This window comes from Mycteria americana, chromosome 1 (assembly GCF_035582795.1).
Source record: "Mycteria americana isolate JAX WOST 10 ecotype Jacksonville Zoo and Gardens chromosome 1, USCA_MyAme_1.0, whole genome shotgun sequence".
Lineage (NCBI taxonomy): Eukaryota > Metazoa > Chordata > Aves > Ciconiiformes > Ciconiidae > Mycteria > Mycteria americana.
In genome coordinates this window covers 218,732,931-218,750,036 of record NC_134365.1, presented here as the reverse complement: position 1 = coordinate 218,750,036, position 17,106 = coordinate 218,732,931, and the positions used below count along the sequence as shown (strand labels likewise).

Below are 17,106 nucleotides of genomic sequence, written 5' to 3'. Positions count from 1 at the left end.
TATGTGTGTGAACCACAGTTACTGTCATTGGACTACTCACATCAGTGGTAGCATGCATGGATTTCCACAATGTAACACATTTGAAGTTTACTCACATTCTTTTAACAAAACGACAACCCTCTCCACAAATACAGATGAAATCAATGATTTCAAAAAGGACACTTATAAAGGCATTTTTTAAAGCCTTATGAATAATGTCTGTAATGCCTTCATTACCAAGTTACAAGCAGCCTCCCACTCCAGAGGGCATTTTCTCCCTCCTTCTAATGGTTCATGAGCAGGAAATTAGAGAAGCTTATCTTTCTAGTTTACAGGTCTGATCACCATCTCCACGACCAAAACACCAACAAGTGAAGGTGCCTCTAACCCCTCATCCCGACCACCCTCAGAAGTCAGGGACCTCCAGAATCACCTCAGGCCACTGTTTGAGGACACACCATTGCTGACAGCAACACCAGCTCACAGTATCCTGCCCCCCCCTGCTGCTACAGTGCTTTGCAGTCCTGTAGCTTTTTGAAAGCTGGTTTCTGTAACAGGCTGTGCACTGAAAACGTGACCTCATCTGTAGATTTAAGAGTCTCTCTCCTAATACAGGGTACAACACAAATTTCAAACACCAAATAACTTGTGTTATTTGATCAGGAATCACAGTTTTCTTCATAGAAAGCTATGGAACTACACCAGGTTAAGTTCCTTAAGCTGTAAGCACTCTTGAGTGGGGACTAGTCCAATAATGAAAGTAAGTTCCCATTAAAAAAAAAAAAAAAAAAAAAAGTAAAAGTAGAAGAGTCTCAACACACAAACCAAAGCAGGTAGAGTACAGAAACAGATAAAATGCAGCTGAGAGTTTTAGTGTAAGTTCAAAACAAAATAGACTCAATTGTAAAAAAAACAAAAACAAAACCAAAAACCACCACAGAATAGCATAAGGACTTTTATGAGAAATGTTTCAGCCTACAGTGCAGCTTCGTCAGCCACAATAAAGTTTTGCTTTATCAAGCGAAGGATCAATATCCGGATACTACGACACATATATTACTTCTGTTATTTATTTATTACTTTGCTGTTAAGAAATTTTTGTTGAAAAGTTTTTCAGAAGTGTCATTTTAAAAGTGCTTTGTCTGCAGCATAAGCAATAGCTAAAAAGCTTCTCCACTGTTAGAGGAAATTAAGAACAAGGTAAGGAAACATCAGTCAGGAATGACTCAGATAAAGTTGAGCCAGCTTTGGACAGCTGGGTTCCCTGGAAAACTTGTCACGTCTTTGTCCCTTGTTAATTTAAGACTGATCATGCAGGCCATCTGCAGGGATACCATAGTCACGTCCCTGTCACTGGCTCCTGAAACCATCAGTGAAGGGACCAAGTAACATGATCAGGAATCACTCGGGTAAAGGACTACAGTGACTCACTCTCCTCACAGAGGGCTTCCAACAGCCCAGGTTGTTGGCAGCTGAGTCAGGACCAGGAGCCTGTCACTCTCTATTCCACAGCCAACCCCAAGAAAACAAGACCAGAAGGAGGATTCTGGAAGCACGCTTGGCTCCCAGCTTCACCACCTTGTAATAATGCTCCAGCAGGATCCTGACAACCCCTTCCACGCTCTCCACTTCCACAGGCTTCCTGGCAAACTGGAGCAGGTACTGCAAGGCATCTGCGGGTGAGGTAGCTTTGCACAGGTCGACGTGGAGAGCTGCTGACTTGCTGGGCTTGGTCAGCCGCAGCTTCTTAGCAGACAGGTCCTCATGCTGCTGCTGTGGGCAGAGACACAGTTCAGAAACAGACCAAATCCTGACCCACTCCTTCCCAGAGTGAACACTGTCTCAGCACCAAGCCTGAGAAAGCTCCTGACCCCCACGGCAGTCACTGGTGTCTCCCTCATCTGTGTCAGGAAGAAAGGCATCCTCAGCCCCCTGGGGCTGCTCCTGTCCTGCCCAGGTAGCCCCTAACCCCGGGAAACATTGCCTCTCCCCACCCCAGCCTGGGGCAAGTTCTGCCCCTTCCAACCCCAGCCAACCACCCCAGCGCAGACATGGCTTCTCCCATGCCCAGCAGCCTAGAACATCCCCCGGCCTGGGGGCAGTCGAGGCCCTCCCCAGGTCGCTCCCTCCCTGCCCTGAGGAGAGCACTATGCCCCCCGCACACACCCTGAGGCAACCCCCTTCCCTCCAGGCAGCCCCGACCTCCCTAAACCCGGGGCCTAATCCGTCCCGCTCCTCCCCAGCCCCTCAAGGGCCGCCCCGGCCCCGAGGCCCCCACCACAAGGCGGCGGGCACCCCCGGGCTAGGCCTCGGGCTAGACCGGCGGCTTTTCCCACAGCTCCGCCTCACCCGCCGGCGCCATTCGCCGCACGGCAGAGCTCGGGACTGCCCCGCTCAGCTCGGCTCGGCCGGTCTGGTGGCGGTGCGTTACCTGGACCACCTTGGTGAACTCCTCGTACACCCGCTTCTTCAGGTGCGCCGCCATGCCACCGCCTGGCCCTCCGCGGCCGCCGTACGCGCAACCCGGAAGAGAAACCACAGAGTCACCTGGAGGGAGACAGCAGAAGGAGTGTCCTCTCTTCCCAGCTGGAGGCCGCGCTCTATGGTCAGGAGGCCGGGCCCCGGCGGGGGCCGCCTCCCGTTGCCATGGGAACGCGGGCCCGACACGGCGGCTGCGGCCGGGCCCACTCCGCAGTCAAACCCCTCCACAGATCAGCCCTGTCAGCCCCGCTCAGTTTTCACCAAAAATACCCACCAGTTTCCTTAGTATTTGATGTTAGACCATATAAAGACCAAAATATAAATAACATGGCTTGATATTTCCAGGCAAGCTTGTGTTCGACACACATGAAAGCTTAGCATGGCCTTCAAACATGTCTCCTTCAGGGAAAGGGGAAGGAGGCCCCGGCACCGAGGAGCCCCCTGACAGACCTATGTCTAGTTAGGTGATAGGAGACATTTGCAGCAGGTATGTCTGTGGTGCTGTGTGGCTAGAGATAGCCAGGGGCGGCCACAGTTTGGTCGCATCTTAGGGGCAAGGCAGTTTGGGAAGGGGCTGAAGGGTCCAAAGGAGGGCCAGGGAGGTGATCAGAGGTCTGGAGAACCTGCCCTGTGAGGAAAGATTGAAGGAGTTGGGTCTCTTCTCCCTGGGGGGACCTCAGCACTGTGTTCCCTGTACTTAAAGGGCGTCCACAAAGAGGATGGTGGCTCTCTTTTCACAAGGAGGCATGTGGAGAAGACAAGGGGCAAGAGGTACAAGTTGCACTGGGGGAGGTTTCTTCTCAACATAAGAAAGAATTTTTTTACAGTGAGAACCATCATTCACTGGAACAACTTCCCCAGAGATGGGGTGGAGTCCACATTGCTGGGGCTGGTCAAGATGTGAAGGGACAGGGTGCTCGATAATCTCATCCAGGCTCCCTTTCCCAGCACAGGTTGGACCAGATGATCCAGCCTGGGCTGTTCTCTAAGGCCATCCTTGATAAAACTATTAAAGTTTCTCATGACCGCAGTCCTGTAGTCTTAGGAGGTTGGTTAGCTTGAGGCTTTAACTACCCTGTAATCAGATTTTGTTTCCTAATATCTAATTTCAATCTCCTTTGTTGTGACTTAAGCCAGTTACCCTTTCTTCCACCCTTAGTACATACAAAGAGTAACTGATCTCCTCCTTAAAGCAGCCTTCTGTCTATTTGAAGGCCTCCTCAGTCTCTCTTCTTGTAGGCTAAGCACCACTGACTGTTTGGTTATGATCATAGATATGGTCACAGACCCTATTTTGTAAACCTTTTTGCCTTCTCAGACACTGATGTATCAGTTCTTAGCAAGGCTATAAATGCGAGAGGTCTCAAAGAGTCCCCTCACACCTACAGCAGAACTGCCCTGAGGTTGGTGGCGTGACTCCCAACTTTCACTGAAGGGAAATCCATGCTAGGATGAGCACATCTGAAACCAAGCTTAATTAGGAATTATTCACATCCATTAGCATAAAGATAAAACTTCACGTCTTTAAAATTTGGGGATTTGGGGGGGGAAGATGTCAGTAAACAAAGCACTTCTATATCATTCAGAGAGCTTTAAAAAGTTATTTATTTAACATCCCAGAGATTATTGTCCTTAACTGGAAGAAATCCATGTTCTAAGAAATAAAGAAGATACAATCATAATCAAATTAGCCATTATGATTTTCAGAGTGATTAAAACTAAGCTAACAGCCATCTCCAGTATAAAAATAAACTTTGAAATACTAAGATTTTTAAAACACAATGTAGGACCCAACTTGTCTGTAAAGGAGAATTAACACTGAGGTCCCAGACTGTCACTTCAGTAGCGATTCCTTCCCGTCAAAGCACGGTGGGTTTTCCCTATTCTTCCAGAAGCTTATATATTTAGAAATAGTATCATAATAATAATGAATGTCATAAGAAAAAGATTGAAATAGTGTGGCCTGAGAGAGGAGTGCATGTCCTTAGATTATAAACTCCTCAGATCAGCGATGGTATTTTTACCTTTTGTTGATGATGGACCGTAGCTGAGGTTCTCTGTCTTTCCTTCAGAATAAATAATAAATAATGGTAATAAATACATTGGCTAAAGAGTAGGCTGTCTACTGGAGGAACAAGAAGAGAACATGGGACACTGAATCCTTCTTTTTAACCTAGGTTCTAGTGTGGAAAGCACTTCTCACTGAGAAGAAGAGCTTTTGCCTTCTCATTAAGGATCCAAATTTGAGCATGTGTTAATGCAGCTGTCAGTGTTTCCATTGGGAATCGTACGTATGTGACCTGTTCCCGTTTCACTGAGAGACCAACTCCACATGTCGACGAGACGTATTTGGGATTATTAATTTTCTTAGGTAGAGTGAGGTTGGCTCAACCCTCAGATCTGGCTCTCTGAACTTATCTAATAGTTGGCAATGCTGAAAGAGTAAAATTCCTCCTTTTCCTGATACCTTTTAAATCGTAGAGTTATTCCCTGAACTCCAACAAAACAGTAGCTCTTAAGTGCTCTTTAATTTGGCAACAACCAAAGGAGATCCTTTTGTTGGGCCGTGCATTTCTTCCTATCCCTCTGGTAGTCCATGGCTTAGTCTCCATGGCCCAAGTTAATTTGATTTAATAATTGCTTTTTTCCGTTCCCCATCAATGGTGGCACTTTGCTACCACCAGGTGAACAGGAACTTGTAGAAGAAGTCATGCGATTTGAAGCGAAAACCTTTTTCAGCAACATGGGGCTGAAAGGATATTTTATACCCTTTGGCTTCAACATCCATTTGAATGCAGTCCAGCAGATCAGAAATACTTGGCGCTGCCTTCCAGGGGCCAAACTTCACCACGGATTTTTTATCCATGTCCAAGCTGTTCAAGGCATCCTGACATCTGGCCGCATCCTCCTCAGTTCTGACCACGCACACAATGACGCTGGACCGGCGGGATGCGACCGCTTCCGCCCTTGCGATGCGGATCATCAGTTCGATGTTCTCGCTGTAGTTGGGTACACGAGCCAGGAACTGCTTCCTCGCCACGAGCTCCCCGAAGATCTGCGGGGAGTCCTCTAGCTGCTTGATTAGGGGTTCAATGTCGTAGAACAACGCCTCCTTGTAGACATCCTGGATGCACTGGGTGGGCACTTGGTTACTGCGCAGGTACTCCAAGATGTATTTGAAATAGGTGCCTGGCCTGTCGATGAAGAACCTCCCTTCGGAGTCAGTCCTGAGTTTGGGCTGGCCAGTGAACATCTCTGCCAGCTTGGAGCCAGGATGTTTCTTTAGGGTGCTCAGAGTTGTCGTGTACATCTCCCCGCCGACATTTAACTCCACAATTGGTGACAACTGCAAGTATCACAAGGGGACAAAAAACCATAGTGCGTTACCTATCTGAGGCTGTCAACATGGAAGTGTCAAGGAAAAGAAAAAAAAAAAGCAATTGCAGATGGAAATTGGAATGACAGGGTGAAGAGCGGTATAAGCCCCCATTTCTTGGGGATCAGATGGGAGCATTCACCCCATTTTTGCTAAAAGCAGATGCAGGATTTTTATACAGCCCTCATAACCAGAGCAGAAGAGACTTGGACATTTCTAAATGGCTGAGTGCTCACCACATCTTTGGGATGAAGGAAAATGTTGTTTTGCCAGTGAGGAAGAGGGGCAAGAAGTACCCTGCCCAGGGAAGCTATTGGTGACTACAGGATTCGACGTTGATCTCCTAAGTCCCACACAAGCATTGTCCCTGCTGGCCCCTGTCCTTCCACCCCCACCATGTGCAGAGGGGCAAGGACCAAGCTCAAAGCTGTGCAACTCCATTCCTCTCACCTGAGCTGGTGTTTTCTCTTCAAAGGAGGAACTAAAGCTCTTTGAAACTTTAGAAATGGGTGGAATTGGCTTCCACTTGTCCGGGGGTTTAGTTATGAAGTAAGACACAAAAATCCAGCATGTCAGAGGTGGAGGACAGAAGCTGTTTAGCAAAGCACTTAAAAAATGTATGACAGCTTTAGCTAAGAAGTAAAGGAAATAATTCATGCCGCTGACATGGATTTAAGAAGGAAGAATGTAAAGTTTGGATTTTTGTTTGGATTTATTTTATTTCACCATGCATTAACACCACTGCTATCTGAAACACATTGGAGGAGGCCTGAATGCCTGGAAAGCTGGACCTGGTGTCTAGTCTGACCTTTCTGATGGTTCAGTGAAGAGTTTTAACAGCCTCCATTTGCACTCGGTCATTTTTTATAGTACTCAGTAGAGGAAAAGGAGAGGGAAGAAAGGAGGCAGTTATTTTCCCTCCCGCCGTCACTGCTGTAATGCAAGTCACATGCCTGGCCATTGGGAAGGCGCGAGTCAATAAACAACCCTTTTTTCCAGCTCACCTGCTCTTTCTTGGATCTGACCACGCAAGGATCTGCTTCAGCGCTGCTAGTCACATGCCTCAAGTGCAGCGTGTACTTAAGTGCTTAGCTGGATCCCACAGGTACAGACCCATGGGATGACGTGAGCTGATCTCACAGCTCACACCGAGAGAAGGGGGAGCCCCTGTGGCCTCTCCCCTTTCCACCCTGGTACCTACTTACGTGGTTCTGTTGCTCACCTCGTGCCAGCTCTGCTTCTTTTTCATCTTAGTGAGCTGAATTGGCTCACAGAGGATTTAACGAGCACCAGAGCTGGCAAAAGGAAGGGACTGGGAACAGACAACCTGGAGCAGGGGGAGACCTTCCCTTTAAACAGCAGCAAGCTATCAGATTTAGCAGAAATTTGATCACAGCTTAGGCAAGCCAGGAAGAAGATTCAGGCCAAAGACCCAGCTGGAATATTGCTTTGCCCTAGGATGGGTGGCTTCATCTTGAGGGCAATCATTTATACTAGGGCCAAGGAGACATAAAAAATTATAGTGTCTGAGACTATCTGGTGATTTCCACCCACTGAAGAGCGTAGCCCAAAGCTGTTTCTGTAGTAAAGCCTCTCAGTTAGGAAATTTGCCATTAGTCTAAGTGATAATAACAGCTTTTCCTGGCAGGGATAATTTGATAGGAGGGTCTCATGCTTTTGAGCCTTTGCTCCTTCTTCAGATGGCAGGTCAGATGGTTCATGCTGTTTGTCACTAATACAAATGGATAACATGTTCTTCATCAATACAGTAGCCCAACTAACCTGATGTTCTCAGATCTTGATTCATGGTTTTGGCCTGGGACTGAACTGGTTCCCAGCAGACTGGGAATACTGGCACCAGCTGATTCCCAGCTCTGGATTTGGCCAGTGAGGTGACACTTAGGAAGTCATTCCACTTATCTGTGCCCCAGTTTATTAATCTGCAAAACAGTTAACTCTTTGGAGGAGCATTTTGCAACCTACACCTGAAAAATGCAACACAAGAAGGTTGGATCTTTTAAAGACAGAGAGGTCTGGGGGAGAGGCTGTACAGCTACCACAGAGAAGACAAACTGATTAGCAACAGACTTAGGGCAAAGGAGTGGAAAAGGAAAACATCATCTGATCTTGTCCCTGATTTCTGCCTAGTAGTATGCTGCTTGTCTTGAGATTGCCATTAATTTTCCTTAGAGCTAGAAGAACTACTGCTCCCAGCTGATGATTCTGCACATCTACAACACAGGGCAGCTTTTGCATCATTAGAGACTCTAAGAACTATTGAAAAACCCCAAAACTCACAACAAGCTTTTATTTAGGGATATGACCAATTAAAATTCATATTGAATTAATTCCACCTCTTGTCAAAGGAGAAAAAGAACTGCTCTGGTTATTTGCTGTTGCCAGATCTTGTATGTCTGCGAGGGACTTGGCCCTTCTGTAAGCAAACTGATACAAACAGGTTGGAGTCAGACACAGCTTTTTACCTGGCGTCCTCTTCTTGGTCACATATCTGGCAAGCCCTGATGTCTTCAAAATAGCAGATGGGGGTAAAAAAACTCTCTAATGTAGCCCCAAGGGGATGCTTTGATCCCACAGGAGGAAACTGTGCCCCGGAGCCCGTACCTTACTCACCGTATGCAGGCTACCAGTGACCTGCTTCCCAAGGGGCTTGTGCTCTGACGAAATGCTCATCTCCCCCGGGGAGCTGACAGCTCAGCCGTGTGGGAAAACCTGCTGCTCAGTGCTCGGGTCCTGCCCCACACGCAGGATGGCTCCCCGCTGTGCTCCGGTCCTCTTTCACTTGGTTTTTCTTTGGTGGGTCAGATTTTTCCAAGCTCCCAGCCCAGCTGCTGCCCGGGAGGCTCCAGTTTGCTCCAGGCACAGCCCTGATACAGGTTGGAGGTGTAGGGAGAGGGGAGGGAACAGCCTGAAAGCGGAAGTATTTGCTCATTAGTTTTCTGGCAACCGGCAAGGTGCAGGGTGGACTTGGGCCGGCTGCCAGCGCACACCTCCTGTAATATTATCTGTGTGGTGACTAAGAGCCAAATAATCCTTTCCAAAGGAGGCCCAGTGCCCAGAGCACCTCTGAGGAGCCCCGCAACATGTGCCTGGGTGACCGCCTCTGCCTCACGAACCGGTTGTATCGAAACCAGTAAACATTTTTACAGCTTTTTGGCCTCCGTGCGCTGCTGTTTTTTAAAGCACAGTTTATCCCAAACCATGTCATTGATCCCATTTGTCATAGCCATCGATGACAGATCGAGGTGTCTACAATCTGTCCAAGGTGGTGGCATTTTCTGCCTTGCCGATACAACCTCTGGGCACTGAGTAATTTGTGCAAGGTAAATAAACCCAAACCTGAATCTCTGCTTGAGCCTGGACTATTCTTTTTAATTGGTCGTAAATATTTTATTAGTATCTTTGCATGACATTGTTTTTTAATGTCCTGTATCCACCAAATATTGAAAGTGGAGAGCACCACAGATTTAGCGGTAGTGGGACTGTTTCTCGCAGCATTGAAACTCTCATAAGGATGTCTGTGTTCATTTTTTAAATGCAAGGGATCAAATCAGAGTGAGCCTAAATAACCTCTCCAGATCTGGACCACAGGCCTGCAGACTCTCCTCGGCTTTTTATTCTCCGTGTTTCTGAGTGCACTGTTGCTTTCAAATTTGTCTTCAGGCCACTCATTGCTTCTGTGTCTTTGTTCCATTACGGTGGCAAAATTGCCATGGTCATGATTATCCAGAGGTAAAGTCAACGTTTGTAACGAGAGACAATAACTGTTATTAGATCAGCTGATACAGATGGATAAAAACATCTATGCTTTAGGGCACACAAGGCTTTCTCAGGTCTGTCAGCTTCTGTTTCAGCTTGCTTGGGGTTTTTTCCATTTTTTTCCAGTTTCTGTTGGTCTAATAAAAGGTGTTATCTCCTCTGCCAGCCTTGCCTCATGCTCTTTTATTTCAAGCTGCTTCCTGATACCAGCAACCAAAGGGAAAATCTCAGACAAATACAGCGCTTCCTAAAAATCTTCCTGGGGGAGATTTTAATGATGAAAAACAACAGCGTGGTGTATAAGGAAACCATTTGCACAAAATCTGCATTGTGCTCATGGACACCAGCTTTGCTGGTTTTGCATCTTCCAGGGACTTTGCTGGATCTATATCCTCCCAAAAGATGGCATTGATCGGACCAGAAGCTTGAGGCACAGAGCAAAAAGTGTTACAATTCGCACCGATTCACTCACCTTGACAATAAAGCCAGTCCTCACCCAAGGCTCCATCAAAGCTGGACCCAGATTCTTTTGAATGCTTTGTGCATTTAGGTGAACCTCTCATCGAACCCAACTTACATTTTGCTTCTGCTGCTCTAAAGCATCCTGAGGGATCCTCAGTAATACCCTGTGTCTGAGTTATCTCTGCTGCTTTGAATAGAAGGGCTTGAATTTTCCCTTTGCCAGACCAGAAGAATTAATAGTGCTGGATGCACTGGTGAGGTCTGCTTGGGAGCTCAGGTTTTGTGACTTGTAATAAATTTTTAAAAAATCAATGCTTATTGGAAAACAGGGAGAGCTGGAAGATCTGTATCTTCTGGGCCTTTGATTCCTGCAAATCCCATTCTTTGGGCTGGCTTACATAGGTGTTTCAGACAATATCTTGGATATAACTGACAGAGGTGGAGTTCAGACTCGTTCTGTACGGCATGTCTTCAGTGCTGGAGCTAATAACCTTTCCTTCTGCAGCTGCAGAACTGGATAGACAGGCAGACCGTCACCTCTCTGCTCCCACAAGCTTTTCACTAGGGAAAGGTGAAGAGCAGTAGAAGAGGTTACTTTGTTCAAAAGCTCATCTGGAAGATTTCCCCAAACCAGAATCAGGGGTGGCTGATGGGGTTTGAGGCCAAACCTTCAGTGCCGCAGTGTAGATCCTTACCACTTCAGCAAAAGGACTAGTTGTTAGCTGACGTCCACAACTCTTTTCTACTGCTAGGCCAGCCACCACTGGTCCTTCAGTCTGATGAACATGCTGGTCTGGTTCCCTCACTCTTTTACTCCTTTTTTATATCTTGGCCACTTTTGCTGGCACATTATGGGACAAAGAATCAGCCTGAAAGTCTGTGAAGTATTTTGGCTGGAAGTCACCGTGTATGTGAAAAATCTTATTGTTATTATTTGTGCTTCTTCTGGAGCTTTTTAATTCCACTGACTGCATGACTTGCTTTAAGATGGCATTTTTCAGTCCTGCTATACAAATTACTCCCATTTGGATTTTTTTCCCCCTTTTCAATAAGGGTTTGATTTAAACTGCCAAATTCATCTGATCTCAAAAGAGGCCTTAAGAAGAATTTCCCACAGCCCAAGCCATTGGCATATGGCTGCCTGCCCATGGGGATTTGGTGCCTTTTTTTTAGGTGGTCACACCAGAGGTGGCATCCTGGATTACTAGGACCACACATCTGACCTGTTCGGTGTCACAGCTCTGCTGGGCAGGCATCCGACTCTGCATCAAAGCTCTCTGTGCCTGCACTAAGTGGAAACAGTTGCTCTTGCAGTTTGTCAGTCCTCCTTTTACCCCACGGTCAAAGCCATGCTGAGAAAACAGTGGTGGGGGAAGTAGCCCATGAAAGGCAGAAGTGGGATCAGGGTTTTGGAGGGGACCGGCGGAGTCAGCTCTGACAAGGCTCTCAGCAGTCCACGCTGCTGGTAACAGCTAGCTGAGGCTGGTTTGAATTTCATTCTTCCCTTGAGAAGGAAGTAAAAAGCCAAGACCTTGAATGTCTCCATAGCCTTGGGCGACAGGGTCCTGGGATTCCCACAACCAGCAGCTCCATTGTAGCTGCTGCTCCACACCCCCTGGAGAGGTCTTGGCCACCACTGTGCTGTCTCAGGGAGGTTACTGGGGTTTCTCCCTTTGGGGAATGGGGTTTGATTTGTATTAAGGTGGAATTTCCACCCAGGATCTCTGTTGGGCTTTATGTGTGTTACCAGTTGGCCTGGATCCCTGAAATCCTTCATCCTTTGGGCCTTCTAAAGCTGCGCCTGATGCACTGATGGTCTGTTGGGGATCCACCTGCTTGCTGTCGAGCAGAGAAAGAGAGCTCTGAGGATGTTTGCAGAGGAGATCAAGCAGGATCAGCAAGGTCCTGTCCTCGAAGGGGAGGATGCTGAGACCTGTTGGAGAGACCAGCTGCCCAAATGGGTCACGGAGCCATGAGGAGGACAAAGAAGAAGAACCAGTTAGATGTTCTTCATTCCTTTCCTGACTCCTCAAGCACAGCGATGCTTCAAGCCTCCTGCCTGTTCTGCTCAGGGTGGCCACTGGCCCTTACATTTCTTTTGTAGACACTTCAGAAGTAGATTTCCCTCTGCCCACATGTTTTTTTAATGGAAGAAGGATATTTCCAAGACTGTAAGCTCTTTCAGGCAGGGACCATCCTTTCACTGTCTTTGCATAAAGGATTAGCCTGTGCCTGGACCTTGTACGAGCAACCACAGTATAAATCATAAGAATAATCGCACTAATGCTGAGAACTTTGTGTCTGCCAAAGAATGAATAACTTGACAATGGCTTTGTGGGGAATAAATATGTGTTTTTTGAAAATTGTATAAATATGTACATGACAATGAACTGGAACATCTCTATGCTGGTACATACACCAGTTTGGAAAATAGTATTATCCATAAAAGTATTTTTAACAGATTTCCTTAACACATTGAATTGGCAGCTTCTGTTAAAGATAATTAGATCAACAACATTTAGATTTGGGTTTTATGCTCTAGTACAAGTAAATACACTAAATCCAAGGGGAAAAAAATAATTACATGCTTAAAACAGGAAAGGAAATGAGAAGTTTGGATGTGGGGAAGCAGCTGGGAGCAGCTCCTGTTTGCCTTTCTCCTCTTGTTCCCTCTTCTCCAGTATCTAAGTTTCTTGAGGGGATAAAGCCCTTTTGCTCTGGACCGTTTGCCTGGAACATGGAGGTGACAATCCATAGCTGATCCTGCCCTTCATGGTGTATTACGGCCACTTAGCATTATCACTGCTGGGAGTGATGATAATTCAATGGAAAGGGCACCTAAAGAAGCTGATTCCCATGACCCATCTGCTCCAGGGCATCTCAGTGGAGGAGATTTCCTGTGGAAGGCTAGGGAATGAGCCAGGTTATTTTAAACAGCGGGGTGGATGGGTTAGCGAAGAGGAAAGGCTACAAACTTGGCACAGGTCTTCTGAACTCCGGTGCGGATAGTATTTGCTCCAGCTGGGACTTGGCAGGGCATCCCATTCTCCGTCCTGGAGTTTGCCGGGGGATGCACCAAGACAAGCCAGGTCTCTTGCAAAGGTCACAGGAAAAAGAGGGTTTTTTTGTCTTTTGAAGCACATTCGCTGACTCCTGCAAATTGCCAGGTTGCTCTGGTGACCTGTGGCCATCCTGTGCAAATTGTGAAGCATCTCTTTGTCACCAGTCACAAGCATGTGTCACCAGGAGCTCACTGTCCTCACATCAGCTCTCGCTGACATTGCTCCATCTGCACCCTGCACGGCCAGATCCTGGGGATTTGTTCCTAGTGGAGCCAGCGAGGAGGAGACATGCATGTGGGCAAACTTCTAGCATAGCAGGGCGAAGCATCATATGCCTGAAAAGCAAAACTATCAGCACATTGCTTTAGCTCTGCTCAGGAATTGCACCGGTGCCGCTGGGCCAGTGGCTCTGCACTCCAGAAGCCACTCCTAAATCAAACAGCCATGTGCTGTGCAAACACCGTCAGCATTTCTACCCGCTGCCTTCCGGAAGTTTATCAGCTCCACCCACCTTCACAGACCTGAGGAATGTGTGGCTGCTGGCTTGTATCAAGATCTGAGCTGGCTTTGGACAGGCCCCAGGACACCATCAAAAGCCAAGGGAGCAAAATGCCTCCTGGCCGAGCAAGTGCATGCGCCATCCCCAGTGGATGAATGGGGGGAGGCATCCCTCGGAATACAGACTTAACCACTCATGTTGCCATCGGTTAAAACAACCCAACAGGCCCATCAGTGTCTGCATTCCTGAGAAAGCACATTATTCTCCTGATCCCAATGCCCATTGACTTCTTTCCCATGTTTATATCACGTTCAGCTTAGGTTGTAGGCTTTCCTGGAGCAAGAAGCCAAACTAGATACAGCAGTGCTCTCTTCTTGCCCGTCTTTCTCTATCTCCTCATGTGCTTTTCCTTCCTGAGGTCTTCCCCAACTCCTGACATGCCACATGGAGGGTGTGGGGCAGAGCTGAGTGTACAGGTGCCACTATTCCCAGGTCCCTGTCACACAACAGTCCTATTGAAGGTGTTGGCATGGGTCCATTCAGTTGATCACTCCATCTTGAGGGACACTGGGTTGTCTACAGTCCAAGCTCATGCTGATGCTGTTGGTCTAGCCAGAAAAAGGTTGATCTGAAAAAAGGAGGATTATTTCAACATAGTCCATGAAGGATGGCAGCCCAACCAGTGGGTTTATGCCTGGTCTTGTTGCTGAGGCTACAACTCGCTTCTCCCAAGGTGGTGGTGGGAGAGGAGAGGCTGGGCTAGTCATGGAAAAGCAAGGCTGAGAGGTAAGACCATTTGCTGCCAGCTAGCCGCACAGAAATAAGGAGGGACAGACAAGACAGACTTTGGCTGTGTATCTCTGGGACCCTGTGAGACCAAGGCTTCGATCAAGAGGAAATCCTTGGGCATCTGCTGTGGAAATAAGCTGCTGGGGAGCTAGAGAAAGGATCTACACTTTTGGGGCTCCCTCTGGTTATTGGTGGCAGCTATCCCTGCCCCTGGTGAGATGCTCCTGCCAAAGGATGTGTGATTTCGGGGGTATTTTTTCCAGCACCTCCTCCCTTGACTTGGGCTGTTGATACAATTGGATGGTTTCTACAGTCCCCATTTCACACGTTATTCACATTTTGCTCACACTTTCCACATTACAGCAGCTCCGACTGGGTGGAATAGGGGCATTTCCCAACATTCACACCGTTGCAGAAATGCTTTGTTCCCTTTGGGGAGATTCAGTGCAATGATAAGCTCTGGTTTCTATCCACTCCTGCCCTGTTTCCCTGATGGGTGCTTGGACACGATATTCGCAACAGTTTATGGATACCTCAATTTGTCCTTGTGCAGTGCTGGGCCTTTCAGGGAGTGTCTCTCTCTAAGAAACCCTGGGAGAATAGGATGAAGCAAATGAGCAATTGCCCTTGCTCTGCACATCGTGCCTTCCCCTTAAGTCAAAGCTCTGAATGAGCATTAACTCTTAAGCAAGAAGAGGGGGAAGCTGAGGACCAGACTGGCAAAAGGTTGACCAGGATCAAGGTTGACCAGGATCATAAAGGTTGACCAGGATCATAGGTTGACCAGGATCAAGGTTGACCAGGATCATAAAGGTTGACCAGGATCATAGGTTGACCAGGATCAAGGTTGACCAGGATCATAAAGGTTGACCAGGATCATAGGTTGACCAGGATCAAGGTTGACCAGGATCATAAAGGTTGACCAGGAGTGCTGGGCAAAAAATATACCATTCAAAGGTCCTGACTTCTACATCATAAATTCTTCCGCTCCAAAATCTGGGCCTGCTCCCTCCCCATGAGAAGTTTTGTCTGAAACAAAGATTAACATGTATGCATATATATATAGTATAATGCATATGGAGTGTATCTCTGTGTAAGATGTATATATGTATCTTACAGATATTTTTGTCCCCTCCCCATGTATATGTGGGAGTCTTTTTTATTTGCATTCTGGTTTTGAGATTTAAAATGACGGCATAGCACGTTTTAAGATAATTCCCTTAGTCACAAGGGGCAAGAAGTCTTTTTCTTAAACAAATGAGTAGATATTCATCTAATCACATGGATGCACAGAGGGAAAAAATTAAGACCAGGGGAGCTGGACATGCTGCAGTGTTTTGCTGCACCCATCAGAGACACCCAAACGTGCCCAGTTGTAAAGCTTTAATACCAACCATACACTTAAACTGGTAATGCCTCTCTACCCCCTACATTAGCATCCTCAGAGCTGTGGTTGGGCAAGATGTGGGAGTTTCTCCCAGACCTTTGCCTGGTTGGAAGAGGAGCTACAGACAGACCTGGGTCTTCCAGCCCCTGAGTCTTTCCCCGTGGCCACAGCAGGAGAAGCCTGAAGAGCAATAGTGGGACCATCAGGCTCGAGTTACCCTCCTTGCTGAGACTTCCCAGTCCCATTGCCCTACACGGCACAGTCTTATCTTTTCAGCCTTGGTGGGTCCCTGAAATTTCAGGGAAGGTAAGAGCAAATGGGAAAACTGGGAAAAAATAATAAGTCTTTTCTTTTGTCCAGCACCATCAGTCGATGCTTCTGAGGTGTTTTTGAGACTGAGCAGAGATTTAAGCGTGACTGATTTTGAGATAGCATCTACCATTGCTCAGGATGTCAGGGCAGGGGATGTGGGGGGGCGATGCTTTGAAGCCACAGTGCATTTTGTTGTTAAATTGTGAAATAAGTTTTCTCTTTTATTTTCTGTGCTATTAGAGTTTCACTAAAATAAAAGCAAGGGATGGAGTTCCTGCTTTTGTTTCTTTACAGTGCTGTGGAGCTTCAAAGTGTTGCTGAGTGACCAGGGCCCCACTGTGAGGGTTAACATGAACCCATAACCAAGACATGGAGCTGCCTCCAGGTAATGGGAAGAAACAGAGGAACCATCTGCAGAACATTTGCTCATTTTAGACTGAGACTTTTAGAGCTGATGAGTCTCTGATTTCAGTCCGAAGGATGTTCTTTCAGTCTTGTGATATGGCAGATTCCGAGAGCATGTGCAGCAACACACGCAACAAAACTGGAGCCTGCAGCCCAGGGCATGGTCGCAGTCTTCCTCTCACCACAGATGCTCAGAGACCTCCAGTTTCTTTAATCACAACTGCAAAGCTGATGGAGGACCAGTGTTTGTTCAGTCAAAGCAGCGCTGTTTCAACAGCTGAATTTGTTTTAAAATGGCCTGAGGAGGCAAGGGGACACCTCCCTCTAGTGCCTAGCTCAGTAGGACTTCCTCAGAGTTGTGTGTCTGGGAGGAAGGGGTCACCTGCAGGTAGGACCCAGCCTGTGCTGAGGGCTCCAACACCTCTGCAAAGAACTTGCAGCCCCTGCTCCCCCTAAAACTTGTAGGGATCAAAGGTGAGTGAAGCCCTGTCTTCCCACTCACCCCAGCTGAGCATCCCCACGTCCTCCTCTGCTCCCGGCTCTGGAAGGTGCCACGGCCAAGTGGGGAGGAGGCAGA

General features: G+C 47.4%; 2 protein-coding genes across 4 annotated transcripts in view; both read right to left on the bottom strand.

Annotated features, from left to right (window-relative positions):
* Positions 1–2,540, bottom strand: part of INTS4 (integrator complex subunit 4) — a 37,512-nt gene extending 34,972 nt beyond the window's left edge. The window contains exons 1-2 of one of the 2 annotated variants that reach the window (XM_075491227.1): positions 2,411–2,540; positions 1,558–1,752 (exon numbers count right to left, since the gene is read on the bottom strand). In XM_075491227.1, the coding sequence (XP_075347342.1) occupies positions 1,558–1,752; positions 2,411–2,464 (249 nt within the window). In that variant the 5' untranslated portion in view covers positions 2,465–2,540. The remainder of the gene's footprint in view (positions 1–1,557; positions 1,753–2,410) is intronic. The other variant, XM_075491228.1, reaches the window with a different exon arrangement.
* Positions 2,541–5,052: 2,512 nt separating this feature from the next.
* KCTD14 (potassium channel tetramerization domain containing 14) lies at positions 5,053–8,593 on the bottom strand. 2 transcript variants are annotated; one of them, XM_075492032.1, is made up of 2 exons: positions 8,468–8,593; positions 5,053–5,806 (listed from the first exon to the last, which is right to left on the bottom strand). In XM_075492032.1, exons 1-2 carry the CDS (start codon positions 8,525–8,527, stop codon positions 5,135–5,137), a joined length of 732 nt encoding a protein of 243 aa, XP_075348147.1. In that variant the 5' UTR covers positions 8,528–8,593; the 3' UTR covers positions 5,053–5,134. The 2 variants fall into 2 exon arrangements, with proteins under 2 accessions (XP_075348147.1, XP_075348148.1); XM_075492033.1 differs by having other exon boundaries at positions 8,459–8,527.
* Between the last annotated feature and the right edge of the window lie 8,513 nt (positions 8,594–17,106).

Coding starts and splice junctions, on each gene's coding strand:
- KCTD14 (XM_075492033.1), bottom strand. CDS start 8,527: ATGAGCATTTCGTCAGAGCACAAGCCCCTTGGGAAGCAGGTCACTGGT. Junction 5,807..8,458: donor GCCTGCATACGGTGAGTAAG/GTACGGGCTCCG, acceptor TGATACTTGCAG/TTGTCACCAATTGTGGAGTT.